At 31.0% G+C, this 14575-nt stretch overlaps 1 protein-coding gene across 1 annotated transcript; it reads left to right on the top strand.

Moving 5' to 3' along the window:
• The first annotated feature begins 1279 nt into the window (after positions 1-1279).
• LOC107887483 (protein SUPPRESSOR OF npr1-1, CONSTITUTIVE 1) lies at positions 1280-7045 on the top strand. Its single transcript, XM_016811742.2, has 3 exons — positions 1280-4107; positions 4506-4582; positions 6615-7045. Exons 1-2 carry the CDS (start codon positions 1454-1456, stop codon positions 4510-4512), a joined length of 2661 nt encoding a protein of 886 aa, XP_016667231.2. The 5' UTR covers positions 1280-1453; the 3' UTR covers positions 4513-4582; positions 6615-7045.
• The last annotated feature ends 7530 nt before the right edge of the window (positions 7046-14575 follow it).

Here is a 14575-nt window from a genome sequence, read left to right as displayed (position 1 = left end):
GGTTCAAACAATGTCCTTATGAACATGCCCTCTACGTGAAGAAGAATGGAGGTAATATGTTATTTGTTGCTCTTTATGTCGATGACCTCATTTTTATGGGGAACAATGGTAAGATGATACTGGATTTTAAGAGCAAAATGACACAAGAATTCGAGATGACAGATTTGGGTTTAATGAAATTTTTCCTTGGTTTGGAGGTTCGACAAGAAAGGACAGGTATTTTTGTGTCACAGGAGGCATATGCAAAGGAAATTTTGAAGAAGTACAAGATGACACATTGCAACTCGGTATCAACACCAATGGAACCAGGTGTAAAACTCTCGAAATTCGATGGAGGAGAACGAGTCAACGCAAGTAAATACCGAAGTTTGGTGGGAAGCCTTCGCTATCTCACTTGCACAAGGCCCGACATTTCGCTAAGTGTTGGCATTGTAAGTCGGTTCATGGAGGAGCCGGTTTATTCACATTGGAAGGCGTTGAAGCGAATCCTACGGTACATTCAAGGAACGGTGTCACACGGGTTATTTTATTCAAATATGGAAGATTACAAGTTGATTGGGTATTCCGACAGTGATTGGTGCGGAGACTTAGATGATCGGAAAAGTACATCGGGATATGTGTTCTTTATGGGTAACACAGCATTTGCTTGGCTTTCAAAGAAGCAACCAATCGTGACACTATCGACATGTGAAGCTGAATATGTGGCAGCATCTTGGTGTGTGTGTCACGCTATATGGCTCAGAAATTTGTTGGGTGAGTTGGAGCAACAACAACTTGGTGCAACTGAGATACGAGTTGACAATAAATCAGCGATTGAGTTGGCAAGGAACCCAGTGAATCATGAGAGAAGCAAACACATTGACATTCGTTTTCATTTCATCCGAGATCATGTAAAGGAAGGAAGTGTGAAATTAGTGCACGTGGCAAGTCGGGACCAAGTCGCGGATATCTTTACAAAACCGCTACCGATGATACTCTTCGACAACTACAAGAAATTAATCGGCATGAAGGATGGCAGAAGCATTTAAGTTTACAGGGGAGTTTTGTTAAATAAACTTAAATGAAAGTTAAGAGTCATGTAAGTGAAAGGTCAAGAGTTGAAAGGTCAAGAGTTATATTGTTTTTTAATGGGTTTAAATTAGTAGTTTTTTGTTTAGGAAAATGAAAGGTCAAGAGTCATTGGTTTATGGTTATTATTAGATTTTAATATTTTCAATTTTTGTTGTTTTAAATGGTAAACTATAGCCTATAAATAGTTTGTAAGCTTTTGATTTTATATGAGAGAATAATTTTATATTGAGAACATTTTCCACAGATATGCCATCTTGGGGGTGTTAGAGACAAACAAGAGGCTAATGGAGCAAATCTACGCCTTAAAGAAAAATTGTGCAAGGTGATATTTGATTTTGAAGGGAGTGATAGTGGGAATAGTGGTTATAACAGTGAGGAAGTGATGGAAGGTCTCCAACCCCACTCAAATTTGCAAAGCTTGACTGTTTGCAGTTATCAAGGCAACAGCTTTCCCTCATGGATGCTAAGACCTGGTGGTGATTCTAATACTGGGCTGTTTTTGCTTAACCATTTGGTGGAGCTGAATTTTTTCAATTGCATCAATTGTGAAAGTCTTCCACCTCTGGGCCAATTGTGCGATCTCCAATTTCTTGAGTTGAGAAATCTGAAGAAAGTGAAACGCATGGGTAATGAATTTTATTGCAACGAAGGTATCGATGGTATGAATAAGGTGATCAAGGTGTTTCCTGCATTGAAAAAATTCACCTTAAGTGAGATGAAAAGTCTAGAAGAATGGACAGCAATGGCGACCACAAAGACGATCATGTTTCCTTGCTTGGAAGAGCTGAATATTAGGGATTGTCCATTGTTGAAAAGTGTTCCACTAACGGGACAATGCTCTTCTCTTGAAAAGCTTAGCATTTCATTTTGTGAAAAATTAAGTAAGATTGGAAACGGATTATCTACCTCCACTTGTCTCAAAGAATTACACCTACATGCTTGTCCTAATTTAAGTTCGATTCCAAATTTAGAAGGATTTTCCTCTCTTCAAAATTTGTCAATTGAGAACTGCAAGAAATTGGGAGTTCTTCCGATTATCGGAGGATGTTCATCTCTTGAAAAGCTTAGAATATCCGGTTGCGAAAAATTAAGCAAGATCGGAGACGGGCTGTCAACCTCCACTTGTCTCAAAGAATTAGGTCTATTTGATTGTCCTAATTTAAGTTCCATTCCAAATTTGGAAGGATTATCGTCTCTTCAAAATCTGTCAATTTACAGGTGCAAGGATTTGGGAGTTCTTCCGATAATCGGAGGATGTTCATCCCTTGAAAAGCTTAGGATTTCCGGTTGCGAAAAATTAAGCAAGATTGGATACGGGCTGTCAACCTCCACTTGTCTCAAAGAATTCGGTCTATCGGATTGTCCTAATGTAAGTTCCATTCCAAATTTGGAAGGCTTTTCCTCTCTTCAATATCTGTCAATTGAGAGCTGCAAAAAATTGGGAGTTCTTCCAATAACCGGAGGATGTTCATCTCTTCAAAAGCTTAAGATTTCTGGTTGCGAAAAATTAAGCAAGATTGGAGATGGATTATCTACCTCCACTTGTCTCAGAAAATTAGATCTAAAATATTGTCCTAATTTAAGTTCTATTCCTAACTTGAAAAGATTTTCCTCTCTTCAAAATCTGTCAATTGAGAGGTGCAAAAAATTGGAAGTTCTTCCGATAACGGGAGAATGTTCATCTCTTGAAGAGCTTAGCATTATCGTTTGCGAAAAATTAAGCAAGATTGGAGACGGGCTGTCAACCTCTACTTGTCTCAAAAAATTACGACTATGTAATTGTCCTAACTTGATTTTAATTCCGGAATTGAAAGGATTTTCGTCTCTTCAAAATCTGTCAATTAGATGGTGCAGCGAATTGGAAGTTCTTCCGATTACCGGAGGATGTTCATCTCTTATAAAACTTAGCATTTTCGATTGCAAAAAGTTAAGTAAGATTGGAGACGGATTATCTACCTCCACTTTTCTTAAAGAATTAGATCTAAAATGTTGTCCTAATTTAAGTTCGATTCCAAATTTGGAAGGATTTTCGTCTCTTCAAAATGTATCCGTTGGTGGCTGTGACAAGTTGGAGAGCTTTCAACTAAAAGCACCACTGTCTTCCCTTAAAGAATTGAGCATAACTGATTGCCCTAATTTGAAGCCCATTCCAAGTTTAGATGGGCTATCTTCTCTCACAGAATTGGAATTTAACAAAGTAGGCGAAGGATGGAGTTGTCTGCTACCAAATATGTTGCGATCCAATACTTCCCTTTGCTGTGTCACAACATTAAATTTGCCTGATCTGATATGGATTCCAGATGACAGCCTTGGTAGGCTTGATTGCTTGGGAAAATTAACCATTGGTGGTTTCTCAGAAGAGCTGCGAGAGTTCCCATGTCTCAGTTCCATTCGATATCTCAGTGCCTCCCTTCAAGTTCTAAAGTTGATTGGTTGGGAAACGCTAAAGAGTCTCCCTCACCAATTTCAACTCCTAACCACCCTTGAAGATTTGACGATAGAAAGGTTTGGTGGAATAGAAGCCTTGCCAGACTGGTTGGGAAATCTCTCTTCTCTAAGGCGTCTATATTTGAGTGGTTTTGGAAAGCTAAAGAGTCTTCCTCACCAGCTGCAACTCCTCACTGCCCTTGAAGATTTGACTATGCTGGGGTTTCATGAAATAGAAGCCTTGCCAGAATGGTTGGGAAATCTCTCTTCTCTAAGGCATCTATATTTGAGTGGTTTTCGGAAGCTAAAGAGTTTTACTCACCAACTTCAACTCCTTTCTACCCTTGAATATTTAACGATAGAAGAGTTTCAAGGAATAGAAGCCTTGCCACAGTCATTCAGAAATCTCTCTTCTCTAAGGAGGCTGTGTATCCGTTCATGCAAGAAGCTCATGTACCTGCCTTCTGTAGATGTTATGAGAAGCCTCTCCAAATTACAAAGAATTGACATTGCAAATTGTTCTCGATTAGAGACAAGATGTGAGAGGGGGAGTGGCCCTGAATGGTCCAAAATTTCCCACATTCCACGTATATATATTAATGGTCAGCGGTAAGTTCAATATCTTAAACCACAACACTCTGCATCTTTTGGCTTTTGATGAAAAATATATCATTTTCACTTTGAATCCTTGTTATAATTATCTATTCCATTTTTTCTTTTCATTCTAAGAAGTTTTGGTGCCTTAATGGCATATATAATTTTACGGAAAAACCTTTTGTGTATAGTGAATGGCCGTGAATGGGAAATCACATTTCACAAATATGTGTTAGTCTTCGGATGTAAGTTCACTAGTCTGCATCTTTCGGCTTTTGATATAAAATATACTAATCCTCTCTTGATACTTTTTATAGTTATTCCCTTTGTTCTTCTCATCCTAAGCTACTTGCTTTAGTCTCATATAAAACCTTCTTTTATAATTATTTGGCTTTTGTGGCATAATGTTGCAGGATTTAGTTTGGGCATGGATACTTTTGAGCCTATCAGTTCGAGCACCAAATTATGAATTGAATATATGGACATAAAAGTAAGTTCTGTTTCTAAATTCCTTTCCATGAAAATTATGACATTTTGCCTTGATAAAAATTTCCGGGCCTTTTTATTAAAATGACCCTAATAAATTAATTAAGTACCAAAATGATCCACTTTTTTAATTAAATACTAAAATAACTTAAAATCTACAGTAAAAGTTGGTGGAGCTAAATTATATGGCGCCACCAACTTGCCATGTCAGCAAAGAGCATAAAAAAATAATTTTTTGATGGAGCCATATAGAATAACACCACCTGAATAAAATACAAGAGAAATACTACAAAATCTGAAAAATTAGGGGCCTTTAAAACAATTTTCCCTTTTTCTGGTGGAGCCATTTTAAACGGCGCCACCAGATATGCGCTAACACGCTGACACCCTCCTGTTGATTTTGTCCTTTTTACTTTTTTTTTTTTAAGTTTTGTCTTTTTCTTTTATTCTTTTTCTTTTTCTTTTTTTTAACTTTTAACTTTTTCTTAATTTTAAAAAAACTTTAAATGTATATTTTAATTTATTTATTATTAATTTTAAATTTTAAATATATATTTTGTCTTTACCCTTATTTATTTTATTTATTTATTATAAAATATTATAAAATTAATAATAAATTTAAAAGGTCATATCTTTAAATATTTAAATGTCTTATATTATTAAAAATTATATTTAACATTCAAAAAATAATATTTTAAATTTTAAATTTTTTAAAATATATATTTAAAACTTTTAAAAAATGATTAAAAAATATATTATACAATATTTCAAATACACATTTCAAGTTTTTTAAAATTAATAATAAAAATAAATAAAATATATTTAATATTTAAAAAATAAATTTTAAATTTTAAAATATACATTTAAAATATTATAAAACTAATAATAAATTTGAAAGGTCATATCTTTAAATATTTAAATGTTTTTTTTATTAATAAAAATATATATTTAATATTTAATAAATAATATTTAAACTTTAAAAAAATAATTTCAAAAATATATATTTAAAATTAAGAATAAAAAATAAATAAAATAAATAAGGATAAAGACAACATTTAAATTTTAAAATTTAAAATTAATAATAAATAAATAAAATAAGGATAAATAAAAAATATATATTTAAAATTTAAAATTAATAATAAATAAATAAACAAATTTAAAATATACATTTAAAGTTTTTTAAAATTGAGAAAAAGTTAAAAGTTAAAAAAAAATAAAACTTAAAATAAGAAAAAGAATAAAAGAAAAAGACAAAACTTAAAAAGAAATAAAAAGGACAAAATCAACAGAAGGATGTCAGGTGTCAGCGCATATTGGTGGCGCCATTTAAAATGGCTCCACCAGAAAAAGGGGAAATTGTTTTAAAGGCTCCTAATTTTTTAAATTTTGTTGTATTTCCCTTATATTTTATACAGGTGGTGCTATTCTACATGGCTCCACCAAAAAATTATTTTTTTATGCTCCTTGCTGACATGACAAATTGGTGGCGCCATATAATTTGGCTCTACTAACTTTTACTGTAGATTTTAGGTTTTTTTATATTTAATTAAAAATATAGGTCATTTTGGTACTTAATTAATTTATTAGGGTTATTTTAATAAAAAAGCCAAATTTCCATGGATATTTTATAAGGAAATTTCTTTTCTTCTCAAACATTTATTCTTTTGTATTTGAGAATCATAGATCATGCAACCAATAAATACCAGCTTTGATTTGCAATTGTGATTGACAACAAATTCGCCATACTTTGGATTCTAATCCGAAGCTTCCTTGCAAGAACTGATGTAAAGTTGTGATCAATGAGGAAGTTTCGTGCAAGACTTCGATTTCCTTCTCATTCAATTTATGACACTTCATTCTATGATCATCTTTGCAATTTACATACTGGATTTTATGTTTTTATTTGATAAAGATTTTCTGGCTTCTAATTTAAGGACGATGAGATTTTCATGTTTTAACCTTTTGCTAAAACACGTACTGCTAATATTTCAAGAATTATTCAGTATCCACTCATGAAATTTCTGAATTCTCTTCAGATGTGAAGGGAGATGCTGATAGGGCCTTGAGTCAAAGTGAATTTTTCTCCTTTTCAACATTGAAGAGCTATAATTTAAAAGGCAGCATTGGTTCACCAATGCAATGTTGATCAACTCTTCGATTGGGGGTTCATTCGATATCTGTATGAGCTGATTTTTGGACAATGGTTAGTATGCTTGATTGTGTACAGTTGGATTTTCCATACTGATTTTGTAGCTTCGGTTTTCTTGTTTCTCTTTAGTTTGCTTGAAATTTTTTGCTGATTGTTTTATTAGAGTTGTATATTCTTTGTTATAGCTTTGTATTGAGGTGTTGTAACAAAACTTAGAGTATAGTGAAGCATTTACGTGGACTTTTAAGTCCCGTGGTTTTTACCCTTTGTTTTAAAGGGATTTTTCACGTAAAATATTGGGTCTCCTTTAATTGATTCCTTATTATCGTTGTGTTTTATTTTGAGTTGATTGATGATATAATGTATTATTAAATTTATCATAATTATTAATTGATATTTATATGAGTGAAATAACACCGATTATATTTCTATACGATATTCAATGTATTAGATTACATCCCACATTCAAGATATCCAACTTCCTTGGCTGCATTTTTAGTTAGTTATATACTAATTAAAACCTCCTAAAATTTAACTCATGAGATCCCTATTAGAGGTGGTCATGTGAAAGACAGTCTCAATCTATTATATTAATATAATTTATATTTGTTAGGGTGAATTTAATCCAAAATATGATTTTAAATTTTTTTTCTCATATTTCTGCCATTCGTTTTAAGCTCACCCTTATATTTAAACCTCCGTTCACAATGTAAATGATGATGATTATCGTAATGATTTATGTCTAATTAATTCATTTCAATAGTAATACTTCAAGCACTTGCTATGAAAATTTGGATAGACTAATTGAGTTTAGCTCAAGTTTGGCTCACTTAATCAATTATTTATTTCACGGGTCAGGTCACGAATTTTGCTCCAAAAATTTGCACATTCAAAATTTTGAAACCACAAAAAAAAACCTAAATTGATAATTTAACTTTAAGCATAAATGATTAATTCAAGTTTGAAACCCACCACACATAATTAAATTAATTATGTGGATTTTCAAGTTTCAATTATGTTAGTTTATCGTCTGGATTTGTACAGGCTCATAGTTTATGCTATAATAATTTAATTTTGTGTTTCAATTCTTAATCTATTTGTGTTATAATACACACCAAGTGATTATTAGGACATGTATTTATATTTATTCTTCAATTATATTTGTAATGAACCGAAAGTTACGGTATCGGAAATTGAGTTTTGAGTACTGTTTCCGTGAAATTTATTCATGAATATTTATTAGAAATATTTATGAATTATAGTTGAATGGTTATTTAATGTTTGATTAAGTTAAGTAGCTTGAATTTAGAATAATGACTAAATTGCATACGGTATAAAAGTTTAATTATAGATTAAAGATTAATAAAGGGACTAATCTAGCAATTAGACCCTAAGTGACATGTGTGTGTTAATATTGAATAACATGTGTAATAGTTGGTAAAGATATTAAATGTGTTAAAGTAGTTTTTCTTATAGATTAAGTTATTTTATTAGAATAATATTATATTATTAATATTATTATATTGAATATAGATTTATGAGTAAGTTAAAAAAAAAAGAGAGAAAGAAAGAAAGAAAGAAAGAAAGAAATAGAAAAGGGAAATTTGAGGATTAAGGCCCTAAAGCTTGACTGGTAAGATGTTTTAGCTTATTTTCTTATAATTTTTATGTTTATGGATGCCTAATTCAAAGTTCTACATGTATGAGGTTAAAATGAAGGAAAATAGAAAATTTTTAGATATTGATTTAGTTGAATAAATTGAGGTTTTATGGGTTAAATTGATAGAACTTGAAGTTAGAAGTGAAAATTGAGTGATTTATTAAAAGAATTCTAAGTTAGGTTTAAATAGGGATTAAGTTGAATAGAGCTCAAAATTTATGTTTTATAATGAATTTTATGAGTTAGAAATTGTTAATGAATTGATTAAAAGAGAATATGAATGTTAAGTTAAAGAAAAAAGATTAGTAATGGAAAAAGGACGAAATTGGAATTTTTGTAAAAGTTTGATAGAAAGTGAAAATGTGTTTTATGAATTAGTATATTGATGATTTTTAGTTGTATGATTGTTAGTAGCAAACGTAGCACCGGATACGTCATCAAAGAAGGGAAAAGAGAAAGTGAACGAAGATATCGATTAAATTCGATAAATAGTGGTTTGTATTTCTATAAACCGAGCTTAATCGTTATTGCTATATTTGATATTTATATTGTATGAAAATGTGAATGAGGTAAGTATTTTTACCATATTGAAATGAATGTGATTTTGAATACCCTATTAACAGTATCGGGCTAGTCGGATATAGTTGACATATCATAGGAATTGGAAGTATTGGGATATTCCGACATTGAGTCGATGAGACACTATGTGTCGACTACTGTTAAAGTTTCAGATTTGTTCCGATGAAGTACTTTGTGTACTATAATGTTAAAGTTCCGGATTTATTCCGATGAAGCACTATGTGCTTATTCCGGAGTGTGGGTTGGATCCGTGTATCCGTCAGTGTCCGAGTTATGTTAATAAGGGTAAATAAAGTAAAGATTATTAAAGTACTGATTGATATTGAATAATAGCAACAATGTGTTTGAATTACCATGTTTTAAAGTTGATTAAGCTATTGTTTATAGAAAAACCACTGAGAGTATTCTCAGCATACGGTTTGTTTCCGTGCGCAGGCTAGGTACGAAAGTATAAGGACTCAGCATACGAGCCGATCCCCAAACTCAAATTGGTGAAGTTTCTATCTTTTTGGAAAATGGCATTGTACCTAGAATGTCTTTTGGTCATTTTGAAAGTATCTAAGTTGTTAAGTGATATTTTGGTATGTTTTGTAAATGTTACCAAAACCTTAAGTATGGTATGTTTTGATATGTTAGTGAAGAGTAATAAGAGGAATTGTTGGTAAATATTGTAGAGAGAAGAAATGAAGATGTTATAAACTTAGTTATCAACATTTTATACTAAAACAGATTTGGACAGTAGCGGTAGTCCAAATTTGAAAATATAGCAAAAATAGTATAAAGTGAATTAGATAATGAATAAAATTTGTAATTGAAGCTTAATGAATCTATTTTTATATGGAAGAAATAAAATAGGTAAAAGAGTTGTATTTTATGAGATATTTACGTTTTGATGAAACAGGGTTAGAACAATTTCTGGATTCCCTATTCTGACTTTAGAAATTCACCATAAATTGTGTATTAAGAATTAGGACTCAAACTTTATTTGTATGGATTCCTTGTTGAGTCTATTTTTAATTGAAACAAATGGCATAGTCATTGAATTTCTGTACAGGAAGAAATTTGATTCGTAGTGCACAAGGGTCAAAGTAGCCGAGCCCTGAAATAGGGGAGACTTTTTCTAATAAACTGTACTAATTGGCTTCACCAAAAATTCTAGAAAAAAATTAGTGAGTAGATATGTGAGTCTAGTTTCAGGGAAAATTTACGGAATTAGATTTTGAGTTTTGTAACTCGAGATATGATTTTTTTAGCGACCATGACGTAGATGGATAATTTACTACGAAAACTGTTTAAGTGCTAAGATAAGTTTTGTAATGTCTCCTGCTTGACTCCGGCGACGGTCTCGGGTAGGGGGACGTTACAATATTATACTTGTAAACTTTAAAAATAATTATTATATGATCTTACATTATCCACATATATATTATTAAATATATCATTTTCTTTGTAGGTTGGTTTATAGTTAAAATATTACTACTATATCTTTTCGGGGTCATAATTTATATTTTCAAAAGGTTAAAAATATAACACCTCTTGCCCAACCTGATCGTCGAGTCTGAGTTATAAGATGCTATAGTTGTTGTTGGAATTTCCTCACTCGATACACGCACAACATCAGGATAAGGAAGCATGGGATGTCATGACAACACAACGTATTCCTTAAGTAAGTAGCCACGTTTTAGACTACTAGCAGGGTTCCATCTCCCAGCTTTGATTACTTCAAGGATATTTTAATATAATTAAACATCTAATCTTAACCTATGTAAAGGTGTCATTGTATCCCTATTTTGATGGGCCAATTAAGAGACAATAAGATGTAGTTGCAGCATTCTTTGCTCATGGCTTTTTATTCTCTTAACTAAAGGTTTGCATGTAAAATTTGGGTCTTTAACTCTACAAATACATGAATAAATTCTTGGTAATTGAAAGCACATTTTTTAGTTAAAAAAATTAAAAGTATATTTTCCATATTTCCAAGAAATTTATTTTTTGGTAATTGAAAAATATAAGATATATTATTTATGGAAAATTAATTCAACTTTTTAATAAGTATTAAAATATAATTTCCATAAATATTATTAGATAATTAATGAAAGTGAAGCTTTTTAATTTTAAATTAATTTATTTTAAATCTTTAATTAATTTTTAAATTAATTAATAATTACATATGCTAATTTTATACAATAAAAAATGTAAAAAAAACCTAATTAATTAATTAATATTTTATCTTATGAGAGTAAAATACTTTTGACAAGATCATTGTACGAGTACTAATTAGGGTAATCTACAAAAATAGTCACTTTTGTTTGTCCCAGATTACATTTTAGTCACTTATGTTTGAAATGTTACGTTTTAGTCACTTATGTTATTATTTTGTTACGAAGTGATCACTCTACCGTCAAGTTCTGTTATCTCTCTAACGGTAATCTTATGTGGCAGTCCAACTAGATTTTAGGTGTCAATTTGGATTTCTAAATGGGATGAAAATAGATTTTTAATTAAAAATTTTAATTAATTAAAATTTTTAAACCTAAACATTAACTAAAAAAACTGTTCATCTCATCTTTTTTATTTTTCTTTTGTCTCTTCTTTTTTCAATGATTTTTTTTTTCATTTGACTGGAAAAATTATTATTAAGATCAAAATAGTTGAAATCAAATTAACTGCTTCATAAAGATGGGTTCAATGGAAGGTTCAGGCATGTCTTCTTTGCATTCCTCTATCTCTTTTATTCAATACTGAAAAATAAAAGAATAGATTTTTTATTGTTTAATAAAAACCCTAAATTAAAATTTTTGAAGGCATTCAAGTGGATTACCAAAAAAATCTAAGAAACTATTTTTTTTAATTTCAAGAATTTTAATTTAGGGATTTCATTAAACAATAAAAAATTTGGTTTAGGGTTTAAGGTTTTAGGGCCTTCAAAAATTTTAATTTAGGGTTTTTATTAAATAATAAAAAATCTATTCTTTTGTTTTTCAGTATTGAATAAAAGAGATAGAGGAATGCAAAGAAGACGTGCCTGAACCGTCCATTGAACCCATCTTTATGAAGAGGTCAATTTAATTTCAACTATTTTGATCTTAATAATAGTTTTTCCAGTCAAATAAAAAAAACCATTGAAAAAAATAAGAGACGGAAGAAAAATAAAAAATAGGAGATGAACAGTTTTTTTAGTTAAGGTTTAAGTTTAAAAATTTTAATTAATTAAAATTTTTAATTAAAAATCTATTTTCATCCCATTTAGAAATCCAAGTTGGCACCTAAAATCTAATTGGACTGCCACATAGGATTACCATTAGAGAGATAACGAAACTTAATGGTAGAGTGATCACTTCGTAACAAAATAATAACATAAGTGACTAAAATGTAACATTTCAAATATAAGTGACTAAAATGTAACCTGGGGCAAACAAAAGTGACTATTTTTGTAGATTACCCTACTAATTAAGTAGCTTTCGTGACGATATGCAATAAGTGAGAGCTTAATCACAATACTTTACTGGATTGGATTCGTGTCTAAATAAATTTATAATTAATAGGTGAAAAGCTAAAACTTAATTATAAATTATTTTAGTCCTCATTGTATATGTCTAATTGGTTTTCCTTCTAGCTTGTTGAAACGATAAATAAATTGCACGTAAAACCAAATGAAAAGAAATGATGAAGTGAGAGAAATGAATCACATTTACAATGAACATGTTTTTTTTGCTAAGTACAAAAAATGACTTGAGAATTAATTTCAGGTTTTTCGGATTATTATTTAATTATAATTGAAGCTTGAAAATGAAATTAAATTAATTGTAAATTACACTAACAGTCGCTCAATTTTTGAAAAATGACAAATCGGCCACTAACGTTATCGGAAAGTGACAAATCAATCACCCACTAACATTTTCTGTTACAAACCTAACGAGACTGTAAAATCCTTCTCAAAATCTCCAACGGTCCTAATGCAACTGACTCTACAAACACCACTTGCACCGCCATTAAATTGGGTTAGGTTTTTTTTCCCATAGCATTATTCTTCTTTCCTTAGTTGCTGCTGTTGTAGATAAATTTCAACCTCCCTCAACATTTCATCCCTTCGACATACAACCGAATATAGGGAAAGGCCCTCTCGAACCCCCCAAAAAATTACCTTTGACAACCTCCTTTTACAGTAGAAATTGGAAGGTGAGAAGTGAATGACATCATTGACCAAGAACCCCAGAGCCATCATTGCTTAGGCTTGAAGGCCATTCATAAACTCATAAATAGAGGTTGAGAGTACTCTACTCGAGAGGATCCAAGGTTTGTGGTTGAAGAAGATTTCTATTAGCCCTATTTCCACGCACAATATCGTGTAAGATTGCTTTGTTGATTCTCGATTTCATATTTCAAATCTTCCCCCAAAAATGGCTTTCTTGTGGATTGCTTTTTTCAGTGATCTAGAAACACGAAATGATTAACAGAGGGAAAAGGATGGTGGGAGAGAGGGAGAGGGTTAGATTCTTGCAAGGTAAGAGATTGGGGATAGTGTAAAGGTTGTCGTTGATGAATCAAAGGTGACCTAAGTGGGGAATTTTTTTTCTTTATTTTTCTTTATTCTTTTTCTTCTTCTACTGCAAGTTAATGAGGAATGTTGTAGATGCTGTCGTTTCGACGTGGGATGCCAACATGACAAGTTAATTGGCCACCTCAGCTTTCTGTTGCTCTGTAACAGTAGTGACCAATTTGTTATTTTTCGAAAGTTGAGTGACTGAATTGAAACCAGGGTGACTGTTTTGCCAGTTACATCAAAGTTGAGTGACTGTTGGTGTAATTTACCCTGAAATTAATTAGTCATTATGGATTTGTTGAATCAAATATATTTCCTTATTGATTCTATTACAGTAAAGTTTTTATGATTTTAGCAATAGTAATTGAGTTTAGAAACTAATTAAATTAATTAATTAATATTTATTTTAGAAAATAAAAAATAATTATTAGATTGGACTAAATTATAAAGTGTTGGGCCAAAAGTTAAATAAACACATTTAATTAAACCCAATACATAATAGGCCTATCTTAACCCTCGTGTGAACACAAGGGACTACAACCCTGATAATATTAACAAGAGTGTGTTGCGCCTCCTCGCTCTGATTAGAGTCGGAGCATATTTTTATTTAAATAACATTATTTGTTAATGGCTTGTTCAACCAATGTTCTTGTACATCTCGCGTAAATAGAGAGCATTGGTTGGCTTAAAAACACACTTCATTAATTATTTAGTTATCATTATTTTGCTAGAAAGTATATGGAATTTATTTACTTAGAATAAAATTTATTTTCAGAGAATTTCGATCTATACTGATTTTTATAAAGAGAACTAACTTTCCAATTGGAAGTAAGTAAATAATTTTATTTTCTATTATTTGGTTCGTGTTACTCGAGCTCACACTCGATGTAATTTATTTGTGGAACGAGGATAACAGAGAATGTTATTCAATTGAAAGCAGGGATCGACATAAATCCGTCTCTCACAAAGCACATGTATGATAGGAATGACATGGGTCGAACTTAGGCATGATATTAACACGCTTTCTACTTACTCAAACGTAAACCGACTCAAAATATGAGCCTAA

Source organism: Gossypium hirsutum, chromosome A03, assembly GCF_007990345.1.
Source record: "Gossypium hirsutum isolate 1008001.06 chromosome A03, Gossypium_hirsutum_v2.1, whole genome shotgun sequence".
NCBI classification, from domain to species: domain Eukaryota; kingdom Viridiplantae; phylum Streptophyta; class Magnoliopsida; order Malvales; family Malvaceae; genus Gossypium; species Gossypium hirsutum.
The sequence above is the reverse complement of the archived record's forward strand: the minus strand, read 5'-3'. Positions and strand labels throughout refer to the sequence as shown.